This window comes from Hoplias malabaricus, chromosome 4, assembly GCF_029633855.1.
Source record: "Hoplias malabaricus isolate fHopMal1 chromosome 4, fHopMal1.hap1, whole genome shotgun sequence".
Taxonomy (NCBI): Eukaryota; Metazoa; Chordata; class Actinopteri; order Characiformes; family Erythrinidae; genus Hoplias; species Hoplias malabaricus.
In genome coordinates this window covers 72,978,950-72,996,901 of record NC_089803.1, presented here as the reverse complement: position 1 = coordinate 72,996,901, position 17,952 = coordinate 72,978,950, and the positions used below count along the sequence as shown (strand labels likewise).

General features: G+C 45.7%; 2 protein-coding genes across 2 annotated transcripts in view; one reads left to right on the top strand and one right to left on the bottom strand.

Moving 5' to 3' along the window:
* tmem243b (transmembrane protein 243, mitochondrial b) overlaps positions 1 to 1,056 on the top strand; it is a 12,001-nt gene extending 10,945 nt beyond the window's left edge. The window contains exons 5-6 of the mRNA XM_066669209.1: positions 1 to 36; positions 409 to 1,056. The exon at positions 1 to 36 is cut by the window's left edge and continues 69 nt beyond it. Of these exons, the coding sequence (XP_066525306.1) occupies positions 1 to 36; positions 409 to 552 (180 nt within the window). The 3' untranslated portion in view covers positions 553 to 1,056. The remainder of the gene's footprint in view (positions 37 to 408) is intronic.
* A 1,242-nt stretch (positions 1,057 to 2,298) lies between these two features.
* On the bottom strand, positions 2,299 to 17,480 carry dmtf1 (cyclin D binding myb-like transcription factor 1). Its single transcript, XM_066668235.1, has 17 exons — positions 17,338 to 17,480; positions 15,250 to 15,359; positions 14,690 to 14,812; positions 14,300 to 14,391; positions 14,100 to 14,199; positions 13,920 to 13,996; positions 12,187 to 12,344; positions 12,031 to 12,063; positions 11,821 to 11,930; positions 10,228 to 10,456; positions 9,871 to 10,022; positions 9,205 to 9,357; positions 8,218 to 8,303; positions 7,466 to 7,624; positions 7,150 to 7,368; positions 5,047 to 5,182; positions 2,299 to 3,646 (listed from the first exon to the last, which is right to left on the bottom strand). Exons 2-17 carry the CDS (start codon positions 15,350 to 15,352, stop codon positions 3,609 to 3,611), a joined length of 1,968 nt encoding a protein of 655 aa, XP_066524332.1. The 5' UTR covers positions 15,353 to 15,359; positions 17,338 to 17,480; the 3' UTR covers positions 2,299 to 3,608.
* Between the last annotated feature and the right edge of the window lie 472 nt (positions 17,481 to 17,952).

Sequence of the window (17,952 nt, the reverse complement as noted above, 5' to 3'; positions counted from 1 at the left end):
TGTGTCCTGCTCTTGTGTGGCTCTGTCGTGGTCCTGGTAAGTAAAGGGTTAAAGGGTCTCCTCTCTTCTCTCTGTGGTCAATGTCTCTGAAGCGCAGCAGTTATTTTCTCAGTTGCATTTTAGTGGCTGCGGCTACATTTGTTGTATGTGATGTCAGCTCTGCCACAGGACCAATCAGAATTGGCGTTACCTTTGTGCCCCGCCCCTCAATAAAGCATCACTGCAGGAGGAGAGCTTCCCCCGGGGCCCTGCACCTGTAAATAAACAGCTTGGTTCAAACGTTAGTCTTCCTTTGTCTGAACGCGCTGACCGTGAGAGGAGACCTTTACAGAGACAGAGGCGGGACGGAGGGATGAGGTTCTGGTTTGAAGCTGAGCTGCTTTTCAGTGCCGTTTCTTTTCCTTTCAGATCTTTTGGTACCGACGAGGAGAACTGGAGCCCAAGTTCCGTAACCTGATCTACTACATGCTGGGCTCCATCGTGCTGCTGTGCGTTTGTGCCAATCTGTACTTCCACGATGTGGGGCGGGGCCAGCAGAGCACTGCCTTATGATGGAACATGAACCTCTTCAGCACGGAGGACAATTCCCAACCGTTCGGGTCGATCAGAACCCCACGCCCAGAACCGGAGGAGGGACGTTTGGTTCTGGAGCCTCTCTGTGGGCAGGGCCTGTCTGCCTCTGGAAGCCTTTCTGATGGGGACCAAGTCCATCTCTCTCTCTCTCTCTCTCTCTCTCACTCACACACACACACACACACACACACACTCTTATGCGTAATCAGTAGCACTCTGGGAACTGTCTGCGGACCGCTGTACACAGCTTGTGTAGCTACAAACGCCAATGTAACAATGAGCAGAAAGCTTTATTTGTTCTGAACGTGGAGGTTATTCTGTTTGGATTATTATGGTCTGTAAACAATCAGAAAACAGTAGCAGTTAATTCCTGAATCAGACCGGACACTGTGTGATTTGATGCAGTGAAGAGCAGTGGCTGATGTCATTTATAATGTGCATTTTATGCAAGAAATAAATCCATATTCCCACAGTTTGATCATGGGTTTTATTTCCTGTGACGAGAGATGAATTCCGTCTCAGAGTGTGTTGAGCGAGAGGACGTCTGATTATCCCTCGTCTCTTGGGTTTGAAAAGAGAGTCCCCTGTGGCTGCAGTCTCTGTGAGCAGTGAAACAGTGAAAGAATGAAAGAATGTTCTTACCGTAACACCACAGTATTTCTGTAAACCTTTTCAGTGCAGAGTTAAAGTCAGCTGCTCGGGACCGACTGGGCGCTGGGGCTGGACGATATGTTTCTTAGACATCGCTGACAAACATAAACCTCTTGGCTTTGTCGGTGTTAAAAAGTTTGTTTAAAAATATTAAAAGTTGAGTGAATGAGCGTCAGTCAGCGACAAGCTGTAAATGGTGTGAACTGAAATATTGACAGTGGGTTTAAGAATCATACGGTTGTTACTGGAACCGCACTGTGATACATTCAGCGCTAGCTGCAGGTCACTGACTCTCAGCAAAATCTCTCCAAGAGCCTTGAAATGAACGATTACTGACTTAAAACTGACCAAACGCTGATGTACCACAGAAATAACACTGACTCAACTCTGAATATAACACACACACATCACTGACTCCGACTGGAGGAATTAGTTAGAAATGAAACCTCCTTGACCCTAAAGTTAGGGACGGTCTCCGTGTTAAAGCCCCGTTCAAGGGTCGAGCTTCAACTTCACGCAGCCCCCGCTGGTCTCTTCACTCTGTTCTCTGTGAAAGGAGCTCATTACGCTTCTGTTCTCAGGAAAAAACAAGAACCTCTGATGAAGATCAAAGCTCAAACACATCCTGCACCCCCAGCACTCCGGGGGCAGATCAGAGACGTCACGTGACCCGCCACCGTCAACACTTCCAAACGTCGTTATAATTAATTCATTAGAACTATTTTTGCTGCTGTGACTAACATCCACTAAAAACACACCACGTAAGAGCAGCTGCACATGAGCAGAGAGTCACCAGGCCCTGACTAGACCGGTGTAAATCCTCCAGGATCGGGCCGTGGAACCGTGTTCTCCACAGCACTTGCGTTTTCAGATGAGCCTCAGAACCTGACCTCTCTCATGCCATCATATCCTCACCGAAATGGTGCCAGGACTGTTATAAATCCTCCCCAGGAGAGAGAGAGCTGAGAGGCCTGGTGTGGGCTGCAGGACGTTGTGGTCGTGTAGCGCAAAGCCACAAAAACACGGCACGTGAAACATTCCCAAAAAACACAGGCCACGGAGCGTTTTTGGGAATAACATGTTTATTCAATAAATAAACACAAAAGAAACACATTCAGAAAATGACCCTTTCATAAATTAACAGCTGTTCAGATCCTGGCACTGCACCCAAACACGGAACCAGTTCATCTCCACGACGTTCAAACAACAGGAAAAATACGCAGGAAGTGTCCGAAAAACATTCAAATAGAAACAGAGTTCGGAACAGTGTCAGAATTGAGTTTGGACCAAAACACGGAGCATAAAACCGCGTTTCTGTGCGGATGTACTTTCATGTGCTCTTCAGGTGAATGACGACGGTGTACAGAAGCTACAGTCACGTGGGGCTCATTTTAAAGGTCTTTTTTTCTCAAACTGGACCTGAGCCGTGTTGCTGTTCTACGGAGCCCCTAAAAACATCAAGGGTTTAAAGAGGGGAAAAAAAAAATTAAAAACATTCCCTCAGTTTCTTCATCATAACCTGGTTCTTACAGCGACACCAGAGATCAGTGCCTTTAACAGAACACTGTGTTAAACTGAGAGAATGACTTATTAATGGAGGGACGTATTTCTACTTCATTGCTTTAAAGGCCCTGTAGCTTTTAGATCGATGTACACCAGAGAACGGAGGAGTGGGTCTGAGGCCGGTTTAATTCGCTGATGGACTGTGGAGGTGAATGAGGAGCTACAGATGTAATTCTGACCTGTACTCAGCAAAGTCTGAAGAATTGTAAATGGTTAAAGCTTTGGCTGCATTCGGCCTGGAATAAGCAGTGATGCAGAAGTGGGCAGATTACTTTCAGACTTATTTCACTCTAATTAAGCTATAAATAAGATTTCAGCCAGAACAGGGCACAGAGTTAGTGAGAACCCCCCGCTCCTGCGTTTGTGGTACAGTCCATCACTTCAGAGACAAACGGCCGTGACACACTCGTGTTCTTCTCTGGCGCAGGGCGCTCTCAACTCGGCACAGTTTCCCAACTTTTGACTCTGAGAAACACAAAACGACACCTGAAATAAGCGCCGCGCTGACCTCACTACACCATCCGACGGATTAATACAAGTACATCTATGATTAAAGTGTCAGTATGTGCCCCCCGTCTCACTTGGGACAGAACTGGCTCATATTGTTAAGAAATACTAGACTACTCGGTTTGTGAGACACAGCGCCTGTCCGAGGGTGAGGTGCAGCACTCGTCCCGGAGCTGCTCACTGCGACAGTCCTCCACCGGCACCACGGCTCCTGACCCCCGCTCTCTTCCCTAAACCACGAGCAGTGTTTCCTACGCAGGACTGGGACACGGGTTCCTGAGGGTCACCACAGCTCCTCGTCCCGAGAGAAGGCCTCAGTCGGAGCTCTCTTCCTGGTTCTGCAGAATGGGATCTGCACACAAACAGACATTTGAGAACAGAAGAGTAGGAAAAGTAGGGAAAGACGAGCAGGCGCCAGCTTTAGAAACAAACCGATATCTGTGGGATGTTCTGTTCCACCAAAATACACCTCTGTGAATCAGTGACTTTACAGGTGACAGATAACGGATTTATTTTTCTCTGTCTTTCTTTATACGGTCCATGGGACTTCAGTCGAGGGAAAATCACTCAGATTCAGTTAAAACCCTGGCCTTAGAATAAGGCCCTACTCTGATTGGCTGATTTACAGCGAGACACTGCGATGATTCACACAGACGCAGCATCAACACGGGATTCAGAGAGGAACTGTGTCTTGGTTCGAAATTTAACAGCAGTGCTGGTGTTTCTGATGGACTCCCGTGTATTTGTGAAAAGACCGGAGGGACGGTTATTTCCTCTTCAGACCCCACAGACCTGCAGCAGGGTTAAGAGAATAGCACCTGAAACTACGGATACTGGAAGCCTGTGCTAGCTGTTTCTCCTGAGGTGTTGCTATCAGTGTGTGAAGAGTGGGAGAAGAGGGTTGCATTGACAATCAACACAATGGGCAGCACTTTGAACACATTTTATAAGTGGTCAGAAACTTGTAAATAACTCATGACAGAATAAAGTTACGTTAAAACCAAGCACAACATTGTTTTTCTTGAAATTCCCAATAAGTTTGATGTGTCACACCCTCTTCCCATTGAAAAAACAAAAGTTGGATCCAAAATGGCCGACTTCAAAATGGCCGCCATGGTCACCACCCATCTTGAAAAGTTTTCCCCCTCCCATATACTAATGCACCACAAACAGGAAGTTAATGTCACCAACCATTCCCATTTTATCAAGGTGTGTCCATATCAATGGCCCACTCTGTATATTTACATATTATAAAGATATTATAAGGTTATTAATATTCCCTTTATTATTAATTAATACATTTGTATGATTATCACCATAAAATTCACAAACAGAACTTTACGTCTAAACTCGGCTCATCATCGACTCAGAGAAAATAAGTGGGAACATCGCCCCCTGGTGGAAGTGACAAGTTTGGGTTCTTTGAAAATGAATGAGTCAGATCTGTGATGTAATAGTTTTAAGAATCGGCTCGTTTGCTGAGGCAGGGCTTGGCGTTTAAAGGAGGAGAAGGCACCTTTGGTTCACTTCCACGGACCAAACTCTAAAGTCCATACAATTTTCCATTCTACAGCACCTTTAATGTTTAAGCAGAACTGTAAAATATGAAAGAACACTTGTAATTCTTCTCTGAAACACAAGACCTTGGCTAAGAATAAGACACCAGCATTGACTCCTAAAAACTAAGGCTACACCTTTACATTAATTTTCATTTCTGATTTTATCCAAACGGATTCTCCCAGTAACTCTGACCTGTGAGAGTCCCGACTGGAAGAACTGAATCTGTGGTGATATCGCTGGTGGGGATGAAGCTGCTTGGAGACGGGACGATAAGCACAGTGCCGTCCCCCATCTCGGAACTCCCCTCCTTCACTTTGGGTCCCTGAGCCTGGAGAGAGACAGAATGAGAAGGTCTTTACGGAATCATTTCACCGGGGTGTAACTTAAACAAACAAGAACTGAATAGCACCCCCTTGTGGAGTGTACTAAATGAGAATGAGTGAGTGAGTGAGGTATAAGCCAGTTTTATGAGATGCTTTAGATCTAAAAAATAAACACCTACATACACCACCCACTGTGGAGCAGAGACACTCAAAGCCTTAGAGATTGTTTTATGTCTTTGTCATAAACTACACTTTGCCTTAATCCACTAACACTATTTCCTGAAATGTCTGGACACTGGGCAAAATATAAATAAAACCATAATTCAACAATGTGTAAATCATTTAAACACTAAATTTAACTGAACACTGTACAAAGATAATATTTAATGCAGAAACTGGGAAATGTATTTATTTACTTATTTATTAATATTACAAAAACAGTAATACATAATAAATAAAGGAATGAATGAATGTGGTTATTTGTGAACAGGTCAGAAAACAGTTCACTTTCACAGCGACTGATCTCCTCAGTTCCCAAACGCTCACAGAGTGCTGTTAAAGAGGAGCTGAGGAACACAGCGGGAAACTCTCACCCTCAGTGTTTTTCTGGAACATGTTTCTGGCCTCAATTTAACCTCAAATAGAATAGAATAGAATAAATTTTTTTTCTGTCGCTGAGAAAACAATGTTTAGAACAGTGTTAAAACAGTGAAATACAGTTTTAGCGTCCTCTCTCAGGCAGCAGTTAAAATATAAATTCTATACATGTGCAAAATAGCAGATTGTTCAGAGGCATTTCAACGTATAAAATGTCGTCTATATACTATTTTCTATATAGAGTTTAAATGCTTTGCGCATAGTGCACTTTGTTTTTATGTACATTTTACACAGTATCCCAACTTTTCTGAAATGGGTTTTGAACAAATACACTAAACTATATATAACTCCAACCCCATTTCAGAAAAGATGGGATACTGCTCTCTGCTTAGTCTCTGTTCCACATCTGATGCGCGTCCATTACCAGCGCCAACGAATCCGATGCACTTCCTTTTTCATGAACTAGAGAAACTCACTCTGAAACTCACCATAAACACGTGATTAAACCAGTCATTACATTCCAGTAGGGTTTAGTCAACCCTCGCCTGATTAGATTTGTCCAAGCTTCGAAGAGTGGAGCAACAAAGTAACAAAGACATTTAGTGATGATCAGTGTCTGTATCGGTCCAATGTGAGCAGAACAAACTGGATCAGACACGGAAGGAAAAATCTACTCGAATCCTGTTATAAAAAAGCACTTAAACAAATAAAAACACTCTTGGAAACATTGGTCGTCTTCTGTAAGCACAGAGTGAGGAGTGTGGTGTGTTCTCTCTGTGTCTGCGTGGGTTTCCTCCGGATGACTGTCTGTGAGGAGTGTGGTGTGTTCTCCCTGTGTCTGCGTGGGTTTCCTCCAGGTGACTGTCTGTGAGGAGTGTGGTGTGTTCTCCCTGTGTCTGCGTGGGTTTCCTCCGGGTGACTGTCTGTGAGGAGTGTGGTGTGTTCTCTCTGTGTCTGCGTGGGTTTCCTCCGGATGACTGTCTGTGAGGAGTGTGGTGTGTTCTCTCTGTGTCTGCGTGGGTTTCCTCCAGGTGACTGTCTGTGAGGAGTGTGGTGTGTTCTCCCTGTGTCTGCGTGGGTTTCCCCAGGGTGACTGTGTGTGTCGCTCTGTAAAGGACTGGCATCCCCTCAGGGGTGTGTTGCCTTGTGCCCAGTGATTCTGAGTAGGCCCCGGACCCACCACTGCCCTGAACTGGATAAGGGCTACAGACAATGAATGAATGAATGAATTTTTTTATTTAATCTATTTGTAGTGAAACAGGTTAAAACTGCTTGTGGAAGCAGAACGGTCCGTGGTCGCTGGAGATTGAGTCGCGCTGAAGGAGTTTTAAAGACACAGTGAAGGTCACAGATCTGCCTCTTTTTGATGTAGTACCTTGTCTGTCATGGCTTTTGAGCTGGGCTCATCACACACCCCCTCCTGCTTGGAGTGATCTGGGCTCTCTGCAGTCTCCGTCTCCTCATTGGCCAGGTCTTGCTCTGTGGTCAGCTCTGATGGGTTGAGGGGGTCGGGGAGGTCTTCTGAGGTCACAGTTTGGATGATGATTCCAGGATGAGACATCTGCATGGTAACGTTCTCACTCAGACTCTCCGCCTAAGAATCACCACAAGAGAGAAATCAGACAAAATTAAACGATAAAATAACTAACCCTACAGGTATCATGCAGAGAACCGAACACACACACACTCACGGAGAGGCTGTGTAAGATAATCTGTTCTGGAGAGCCCGGCGATGCAGCAGCGGTCAGTGTCACAGTGGGGTTGGCTGTTAGTGTGAGGGGCAGGCTCTGATTGGACCCTGTCTGCAGTAAATATGTCCCAGGAGTGCTGGTGGGCTGCAAGTGAAAGGACTGCAGAAGGAGGAGAAAACAAAAGGTTAACAGACACAGGTTCATTTCTTATTTGTTTCTGAGTGTCTTCTCTCTCCTTGGAGCTGAATTATAGGGTGCAGTGGTTAAATCGCCCCTACAAAACGGAACGATCCAAGTGACTAGCGCCACTCTGTAGCAGCTCTGCACCAGTCTGCAGTGATATCAGAGGAGCTGCTGGACTTATATTTAGGGCCTCATTCTCCTTCAGAAGAGTTTTGAAGTGTTCTTCTCCCGGACATGGAGCATGAAAACTAACTGAAGCCTTGTTCTTTCCAAACCTCATGACCACAGGTGAGTGTGAGGATGTGGACTGAAAGATAAACATTCCATCCGCTCTCCTCCGCTCTCTTATGAAAATATTCCGTGTGGGAAAACAGAACGGAACGAACCGTGAACGTACACAGCTCCACTTTAAGACCCCTGTGATACTTAAAAAGACACTTATACTGTACAGGCACCGGCCGTGTAGAGGAAGAACTACACTCTCTTAACGTTAATGTGTTTTATTAAACAGTATGAGACCATCTCTGCTGCTCTAACCTGAGCTACAAAATCAGAAAACAGAGACTCACCGGCAGAAGTTCAAAGGTTTGCAGAGCCCCAGAGTTCAGGGTGATCGTCCCACTTTCAGAGCTACCACTCACACTGTCTGAAGAAGCTGAAACACATCACAGACTCCAATTACTTAGCGTTATTAGCCCTAGTCCCGGCCACTTGTAAATATAATATCAGAAGTCTTAGCTAACTGTAAATAAATAGAAGGACTTCCCCCTCAAACAAACATTTTTCAGGAGCCATTTGTGTGTAGATTAATGTCCAAGACTTGTTTGACTTTGAAAGAATATTTTTAAATTATTTATATTTTTATATAAAGAGGTTTTTGTTGAAGTAGATGCTAACAATGCTAAGATCATTTAGTTTAGTTTATCTTTGGTAGTTAATGCTCCCCCATAGATAAAGGCGGCAGATTCGGGGGGTCCATGGACACAGGAAATTATAGTAAACTGAGACGCTGGTGTCGATCACTCAGGTTTGTTGACGGTGGAGCGGAGGGATGCCAGTGTTTCAGGATGCTCCCGTGTCTGTGTGTCCTTCTGGTTCTCTCCTCTTAGTTAAAGCTGTCATAGTCAGATCTGCCGTAATTTTCCAGGGTTGTTTTGTTGTTCAGAAAATCCATGTCTGACACCCGCTTTAAAATTAGACACCCGCTTTTCACTAGCCTCGCTCCCTTTCTCGCACATACACAGCGCCGCTGAGGGCACAGAGTATACAGGGGTTAACCAGACCCACATAGGGGAGCTCAGGTCTAATTCGAGGTACAAAACTGATAAAATAAATCACAATACTTCGGCTGTTTTAGGCATCATTCATACAAGGACTTTTATGTTGAAAAGCCTGAATAAAGGTGGAACCCTGAAAATCCAAATCTATAAAAACTGAATTCAACATTTGGGGCCAGTCCTGTAATATACTGTTCCCTCCATTTAATAAATCATTCTTTCATTCTGTTCTGAATGGATCCCGGTTGCCGTCCCTGCGCAGTGCAGTACGTTACTCACAGACGTGTGTGATCTGCACTGGGATCTGGACGGGGATCTGCAGGGCTGTTACCGGACTGGGCGAGGCACTGGCCGAGCGAGAGCCCACCACCACCACCTTGTTCACTGTAGACGAGGGGGTCTCTGCGACATCCAGCAGCCCTTTCAACAAGACTACACACACACACACACACACACACACACACACACACACACACACACAAAGAATACACGTATGGTTTTTTACACATTCACTTCAAAGAGGACAAGGACTCCTTTGAAATGTGTGATATTCCCTTGTAATAAATTGAATAACAGTGAATTCATGAGACACAGCAGCAAACTCTGAGACGGTGGGGTGGAGCCCGGACTGCTGCCCAAACTTAAAATATATTATGAATAAATCCCTTGTCCGGTGCGTGTTCACAAGTGTGAATCTGGAGTCCACCAACACACACACTGTGAAACAAGACCCAGTCAGTTTTCTGTGCACTGCCGGAGTCAGAAAACACGGGATTCAGATTCTGATTCTGCGCCGCATCTGACGTCAAGTGCAGAGACTTTAGAATGGCCCCGCCCCCTCGTCTGAGTCTGTCCAATCATCATATTTAGTATCATTTTAACTATCCTCCACCTGATGGAGAAAGAGGAGCTGGGTCTGAACGGCTCTGATGTGACAAGTCTTACCAGGAAAGGGAAGCTCTTTGTGATTAGACACTTGTCGTTTGATGGTCCACCATTTGCTGCGGAGCCACTGAGGCGAGCGAACACTGCTCCAGCCCTCGGCCAAAACGTCCCAGTTAATCTCATTCTCATCTTCCACCTCCAGCTCAGCTATCCTGCACGCACACGCACACACACACACTACCACATTACCATCGGCTTCCAACATCCATCACTGTCACACACTCACGCACACACTCCACAAACTTATGGTCACACAGTGTGTGTGTGTGTGTGTGTGTGTGTGTGTGTGACACATAGGAAAACTGATGACCAGCAGCTGGAACAGACCGGACTGACCGGCCGTGTCCACACACTGACCTACGCACGAGGCCGAGGTCGTCCTCTTTGGTCCATTCTGTGCCTCCGCTCTGTTTCCAGTTCAGATAATTCAGCCATTTGGAGCGGCACTGCTTTTCCGAACGCGTGCCCACCCTGTCGGCCACAGATGCCCAGGAGACGCCCTGAGTGACCATGTCGCCCGCCTCCGTGCCCGTCAGCTCATGCACCACCTCCGCCAGCCTCCTCTCCTCCTCCTCTGTCCACTTACCTGAGACAGAGAGGAAGACAGGATCAACCAGCGCTGGGCAGTTAATGAATCAAAATCAAAATTAAGAAATTCTTATCAATGTAGTCTTACGTACCGTTATATCAGTTTATATCGATTCTTTTAATTCTGTTCCTTTTGTTTTGCTAATTCTGTAAATATGTCCCCACTGTGTGTTCATGTACCGTCCCTTTAAACCCACACTACTGCGCTGTAGTCACGTGACTCTGCCCCGTCCAATCAGCCACACGGAGGAGAACCTGAACACGGAGGCGGACCGAGCGATTGCAGCTCGTACCAAAGAGAAACGCTGAGTCTGTGGTTTGGACGTGTTCTGACTTTAACGAAGACGACACCGAACATGAAGAAGTCAAATGTAAACACTGAGAAAAACCAGTTTCAGACCAGAGTTAATTCCCAGGTCTGTTTCACACTGAACACGAACAGAGCACAGCTCAGACACAGAGCTCCCAGAGACATTATTATATTTGGACGTATTCCTAGACACTGAATACTAAGCTCCCATCTTATAAAGCGAATAGCTCCGGTTCTAAAATCTGATTGGCTGAGCCACGTTCAAAGCCGTTTTGGTAAATACACGATATACGCACATCTATGACCGCCTCACAACATCTGAATTTCATATTAATGCGCCACTGTCTTAAACCATGATAATGAGCCGGTGTGCAGTGGATACTATATAACAGTGGAAACTCTTGATACGTCAGGAGGGTTAACAGTGGATAAATGTTGTGAAGAGATTGTCCAGATTAATATAATATTAAACTGTTAAACTAATGTTAAACTGCTTAGCTACCAGAGTTTACATTGGTGAAGGAGTGATTTTACAAACACAACTCACATGTGATTTATTAATTAAACTCTGAAGTTCACTGTCACTGTTTTATTCAATTATCAAAGAACAGTGTGAAATCAGGAGACAATACAACGCTCTGCTAATGCTAGTCAGCCAGTTTCTGGAGCTAAAGGCTAAAAACACAGCCCAGGGCTAGTCCTATACTTCCTGTAGATTCTCCTCTAGAGTAAGAGTCCCTTCAGAAAGAGGACAGAAGCGTAAATATTTCTATTCAACTAAAAACCCTGAATATACGTGAACATATTTAGTTCAATGGAGTGGCTCTGTATCGCCCTCATGTTGCTTAGCAACAGTGCTCTCCATTAATGTACTACACTGTGTGGCAGAAGAATACTTTATTGTGAATGATTGTTTATGAATAAATACATTTATGAGTTGAATATTTGTGTATCCTACTGTATGATATATATATATATATATATTAATATTAAAATCACAGTTTATTGCTTTATTTAACACTGGAGCAGTTTGGGCAGGTTTTAATTCTGACCTGTGTTACATGTGTCCTTCATCAGTCTACAGCGGTCCTTCACTGACGAGGCGCTGCGGCCCAAGGCTGCTCCGATGGTAGCCCAGTCATTTCCATGCTTCTGTCTGAGCCTGTACAAACACACACACACACACACACTTATACTTATCTCAACCTTGTTTACACAACCAGAAACAATGCGCTTGACGTTGAACAGAGAACTGGACTCACTCTTTCAGTTTCTCGATCTCGTCCTGCGTGTATCTGAAAAACAAACCACGTTTTCTCTTAACGTCACGGAGGACACCTCCCTTCAGAAAGTGAACGTCCCAGTCTCAGCTCTGTAGATGTTTTTAAGCCCGTTTTAAAGTCTGGTTGTTTACTCACTTGCCGACATGGTTGCGATTGTCATACATTCTCAGCACACGGCGGTAAACTGCAAAAAGGGGACGATTCAAACCCCAGGCGATGCTGCGGTAGAAATCCTTCCTCTCCTCCTTTGACATCTCAAAGATGATCTCCGAGGGGTCCTGGATCCCCCGGTTCTGCATCCAGAAAAACAGAGAGGAACCTCTGACAATATTTCCCCAATAATCCTCACCATATGGAACAGGGACATCAGCGCCGAGAGGACCACAGTCGGAACAGAAACGCGGCCGATTTCTGCTTCCAGCTTTGATTCTGACTGCTCCTTCAGCGTTAAACTCTTCAGCTGAAAACACTGGTTAGAGCACAGGGTCCCAAAGTGGGGGGTGTGTAGCTAATGTAGAGGGTGTGTGTGTGTTTGGGGGGGGGCACAAGTAATAATTCCACTGTGAAGGTGATTTGTGGCTTTAGGTTTTGTTCAATAAAACCTTTATGAATTTACTCTTTTTTCAAGACTAACAGCACACATACATAGTGTAAATATCCCCACAGGACCCCCACAGAGCAGGTAGGGTTTGGATGGTGGACTCCAGCAGTTTGTCACCCTCACTGGTCATACGTCCTCTACTGCCACTGTCACCCAGGGAGATCCGCAGGGATCAGTCTTCGTACCTCTTTTGTTTATCATATATATTCTTCCACTTGGACATATACTGTGTCACTTCAAACTTGACTTTCACTGTTACGTGGATGAGACCCAGATCTACCTCAGTACCAAAGCCATTAAATATCCACCTCATCTGGAAACCTGCTTATCACAAATCAAGAGCTGGATGAAACCAAACGTTCTCATGTTAAACAGTAATTAAACTGAGCTCCTCCTTATTGGCACCAAGTCAATTCTCAATAAAAGTTCCTCTTTTACTCTCTACATTGATGATGTGGCTGTGTCTCCATCCTCTCTTGTTCATAATCTGGGTGTAATCCTCGACTCTACCGCCACAGTCAGACCATCCCTCTCTCAGTCTGCGGCTGAAACTCTTATCCATGCTTTCATTTCCAGGCGTCTGATCACTGTCACGCTCTCCTTCCTGGTATCTGCCCCTCCTCCATTCACAAACTCCAGCCGGTCCAGAACTCTGCTGTGTATCTCCTCACCCACACTCACATTCATCACCACATTACACCTGTTCTCCAGCATCTCCACTGGCTTCCGGTCGAATATCGTATTCAGTCTTAACCGTCTTGCTCCTTCACTTCTGTCTGATCTTCTTCTCTGTAAACACTCCCTCACCATCAGGTCCCACACTGAGGGGCTGCAAGGCTTTGGTCCCTGAGCTTTTTCTAGATTTGCACCTAGACTCTGGAATGCTCTTCCTCCTCAAGTTCAACCGTCTAACTCTCTCTCCACATTCAAATCTAATCTTAAACCATATCTTTTCACACTTGGATATGATCTGCTTCAAGTCTGATCTGTTCTTCCACTGTGTCCTATCCTGCTGTATCTACTTCTGTCTAAGTATCTTCCTATTGTTTTTACACATCGTAAGCGTCTTTGGGTTCCTGAAAAGCACTACATCAGCACAAAATATTATTATTATTCTTAACATTAATTAACGTTCAAATAAATTCCAGTGGAGTTTGGAGCAAAAGACCTTTCCGATTGTTGGAGTGAAGGGGTCTCAAAAATATTCTGGGTTCTGACATTTGGGAACCACTGGGTTAAAGAAAAACGCTGAATCAACTGAACGTACCTTGAGGTAGCTGTCGATGTTATTCATTAAAATATCGATCTCCTCCTTCGACCACATTCCCTGCTTCCACTTATGACCTGAGAGAAACACAGTGTCAGTGTCAGGTCCCGGGGCAGGGACTAGAGGGTTAGGGTTAGACTGAGGATGAGCGTGTGTGTGTATGTGTGTGTGTGTGTACACCTTTGTTCACGAGTGTGTCCTTGTCCTCTTTAGTGGTGAACCAGGCCTGACTCACTGCCGACACGTCGCTGCTTTTCCGTGGCGAGGGCAGGTCTTCGTTCTGCAGAGAGAAAACATCTCAGCTCTTCACTCAGGGCCCACGTTCCTCTTTAAAGAACCACAAGCAGAACCGGTTCTGCTGAGGCAAGAGCGGACGGTACCTCAGTTTGTTCTTCGCTCGCCTGCTCTTCCAGCTCCTCCTTCATCTCCGTCGCTGTCATTGTCACCTCGAAGCTCTCATCGCTCTCTGAAACTGAACAGTTCCCTTTCATTTAAACATTTCTGTGAAAAAAATCCCCCTCCCTTTGTCCACAGTCCCCCTACTGTCCCCTCAGTGTCCACTCTGTTGTGCTATACTCACACACTGTAGTCCATATGTTGCTGTTACACGCTGCAGTGACACTGACGTGGTGGTGGTGTGTTAGTGTGTGTTGTGCTGGTGTAGAGTGGATCAGACACAGCAGTGCTGCTGGAGTCCACCATCCAAACCCTGCCTGCTCTGTGGGCGTCCTGTGGGGATATTTGGACTATGTAGATATTAGTCTACTTACTCGGAAGTGTGAGCACTGAGTAGCCAGAGGGAGTGGCAGGGGACCCTTCCGTCTCGTCTTTGGACAGTCGCAGTCGTTTGGAGTCTGGTTCTGCGTCCTCGTCCGAATCCAAACCTCCATCGTCTGTAGGTGACGTACAGTGTGTTACTCTGAGCCCCCCCCCAGGACCCTTCCCTCAATCTCTCACCCCCTGAGTCCATTGCAGTCTCAATGAGGGGACACACAGAGAAACGTTTGTGGACATTTGCTCAGTCAACACTTCTTCAGAAATGAAAGGTTAGGGTCAGGGTTATAATAAAGCACTGGGGCTCACTGCGCCTCGCTGCAGAACTGTGTCAATGTGCATCGTGGAGACGGACGATATCACACTTCATTACGCCACAGAATGCAGTTTCACAGTTTGAACATCAGAGTGTGGAAAAGCAGATGGTTCAGGGTTTATTACGTCTCTAGCACTGTTTGGTTTTCACTCCCCCATCCTGCCCCCCCACCCCTCGCTTTAACCCCCCTCTCCCCCGACACTATTTACTCTGCATGACACACACAGGAGCGTATCTCACCATTCTGAGCACAGTGCAGGATGAGGTTCCCCTCTGTGTCCTGGGCGAAGGTGACAGAATCCACTGAGTCCAGAGTCATGGCCCCAGACACATCTGTGTTCATGCTCAGCCTGAAAGGAAACAGTAAGTCATGTTAGGATTACAACACACATACACACTTACATAAACAGATACATATATATATATATACATACACACACACACACACATATACATACACACACACACACACACATACATATATACATACACACACACACACACACACACACACACACACACACACGTACAAACCGGATTCCAAAAAAGTTGGGACAAGTGGCAATAAGTGGCTGGAAAAAGGAAATTGAGCATTTAATGAACAGCTGGAAGACCAATTAACACCAATTAGGTCAATTGAGAACATGATTGTGTATAAAAAGAGCTTCTCAGAGTGTCAGTGTCTCTCTGAAGCCAAGATGGTAAGAGGGTCACCAATTCCACCATTGTTGCGCAGAAAGATAGTGCAGCGATACCAGAATGGTGTTACCCAGTGTAAAATAGCAAAGACTTTTAAGTTATCACCATCAAAAGACTCAGAGAATCTGGAACAATTGCTGTGCGTAAGGGTCAAGGCCGTAAAACTCTACTGGATGCTCGTGATCTCCGGGCCCTTAAACGCCACTGTCAAGGAAATAACAGAATGGGCTCAGGAATACTTCCAGAAAGCATTGTCAGTGAACACAATCCACCGGGGACTGAAATGGCAGCCTGCAGTCCAGATCTTTCACCTGTAGAGAACATTTGGCGCATCATAAAGAGGAAGGTGTGACAAAGAAGGCCCAAGACGATTGAACGGTTAGAGGCCTGTATTAGACATGAATGGGAGAGCATTCCTATTTCTAAACTTGAGAAACTGGTCTCCTCTGTCCCCAGACGTCTGTTGAATGTTGTAAGAAGAAGGGGGGATGCCACACAGTGGTAAAAAATGGCCTTGTCCCAACTTTTTTGGGATTTGTTGACGCCATGAAATTTTGAAACAACATTTTTCCCTTAAAATGATACATTCTCTCAGTTTAAACTTTTGATCTGTGATGTGTTCTATTCTGAATAAAATATTAGATGTTGGCACCTCCTCATCATTGCATTCAGTTTTTATTCACAATTTGTTTAGTGTCCCACCTGTTTTGGAATCCAGTTTGTACATAAACACACTTACATACACACATCTACATAGACACACTTACATACACACACATGTACATACACACATCTACATAGACACACATATACACACACATTGTACATACACACACACAGAGGTCTTTTTGTTTACAGGTCAGTAGTTCGCTTGTTTCTAACAGTTGTTTACTTCATAAAACACACCGTTTAATCTTCTGAAGATTTATTTTCTCCTAAAGCTTTTTAACTTGGGAACACAGCTGAGAGAGAGAGAGAGAGTTAGAATAGCGAGAGAGAGAGAGAGAGAGAGTTAGAATAGCGAGAGAGAGAGAGAGAGAGAGTTAGAATAGCGAGAGAGAGAGAGAGAGAGAGAGAGTTAGAATAGCGAGAGAGAGAGAGAGAGAGAGAGTTAGAATAGCGAGAGAGAGAGAGAGAGAGAGAGTTAGAATAGCGAGAGAGAGAGAGAGTTAGAATAGCGAGAGAGAGAGAGAGAGAGAGAGTTAGAATAGCGAGAGAGAGAGAGAGAGAGAGAGTTAGAATAGCGAGAGAGAGAGAGAGAGAGAGAGTTAGAATAGCGAGAGAGAGAGAGAGAGAGAGAGAGAGTTAGAATAGCGAGAGAGAGAGAGAGAGAGAGAGTTAGAATAGCGAGAGAGAGAGAGAGAGAGAGAGAGAGAGAGAGAAATAGGAAATAAACAGAGGACGAGAGAGAAAAGGTAAGGAGAGAGAGGGATATCAGACGCCATATTCGTGTGTGTGTGTGTAGACGCTTGGTGAATGTGTGAGAAAGTGTGTTGAGCTGCGGTGTGTGTGTGTTTTGAGTGACTGTGTGTGCGCATATTTAGCGAGGTGTGTCTGTGTGAGAGAGTGTGTGTTGAGCTGCGGTGTGTGTGTGTGTGTGTGTGTGTGCAGTTATAAGCGGGTACTCACTTCCTGTTTTGGGTCCGGGTTCTCCGCGAGACCAGGATGAGAGAAAGGACCAGGATGAAGGACGGAGACGGCGGAAAGGGCGGAGACAGCGCCGCTCACTTCCGACAACCCCCACCACAAACAAACTGCCCCCGAGATCAGCCCCAGCCCCTCCGCACCCTCTGGGGCCTCCCCGAACTGTCCTCACGGTGGCGCTGGAGCGAGCGCTCTTTTCTGCTGTTCACACGCTTCACTCCTCTCCGGTCATTTCTATCACAACAGCGCCATCTGCCGGACAAACGGACCAGCCACAACAATAAAGCCTTCCCACACTCATTGTCCATTTTATTAGCTCTTTTGTTCTACACTTACAAACTGTAGTCCATCTGTGGCTCTGCATACTTCATTACCCCCCTCTCCCCCTGTTCCTCAGCCCTCAGGACCCCCACAGAGCAGGTGTGATGTGGTGGTGGATCATTCTCAGCGCTGCAGTGACACTGACGTGGTGGTGGTGTGTTAGTGTGTGTTGTGCTGGTGTAGAGTGGATCAGACACAGCAGTGCTGCTGGAGTTTTTAAACCCCTCAGTGTCTGGACCGAGAACAGTCCACCGACCAAAAACATCCAGCCGACAGCGT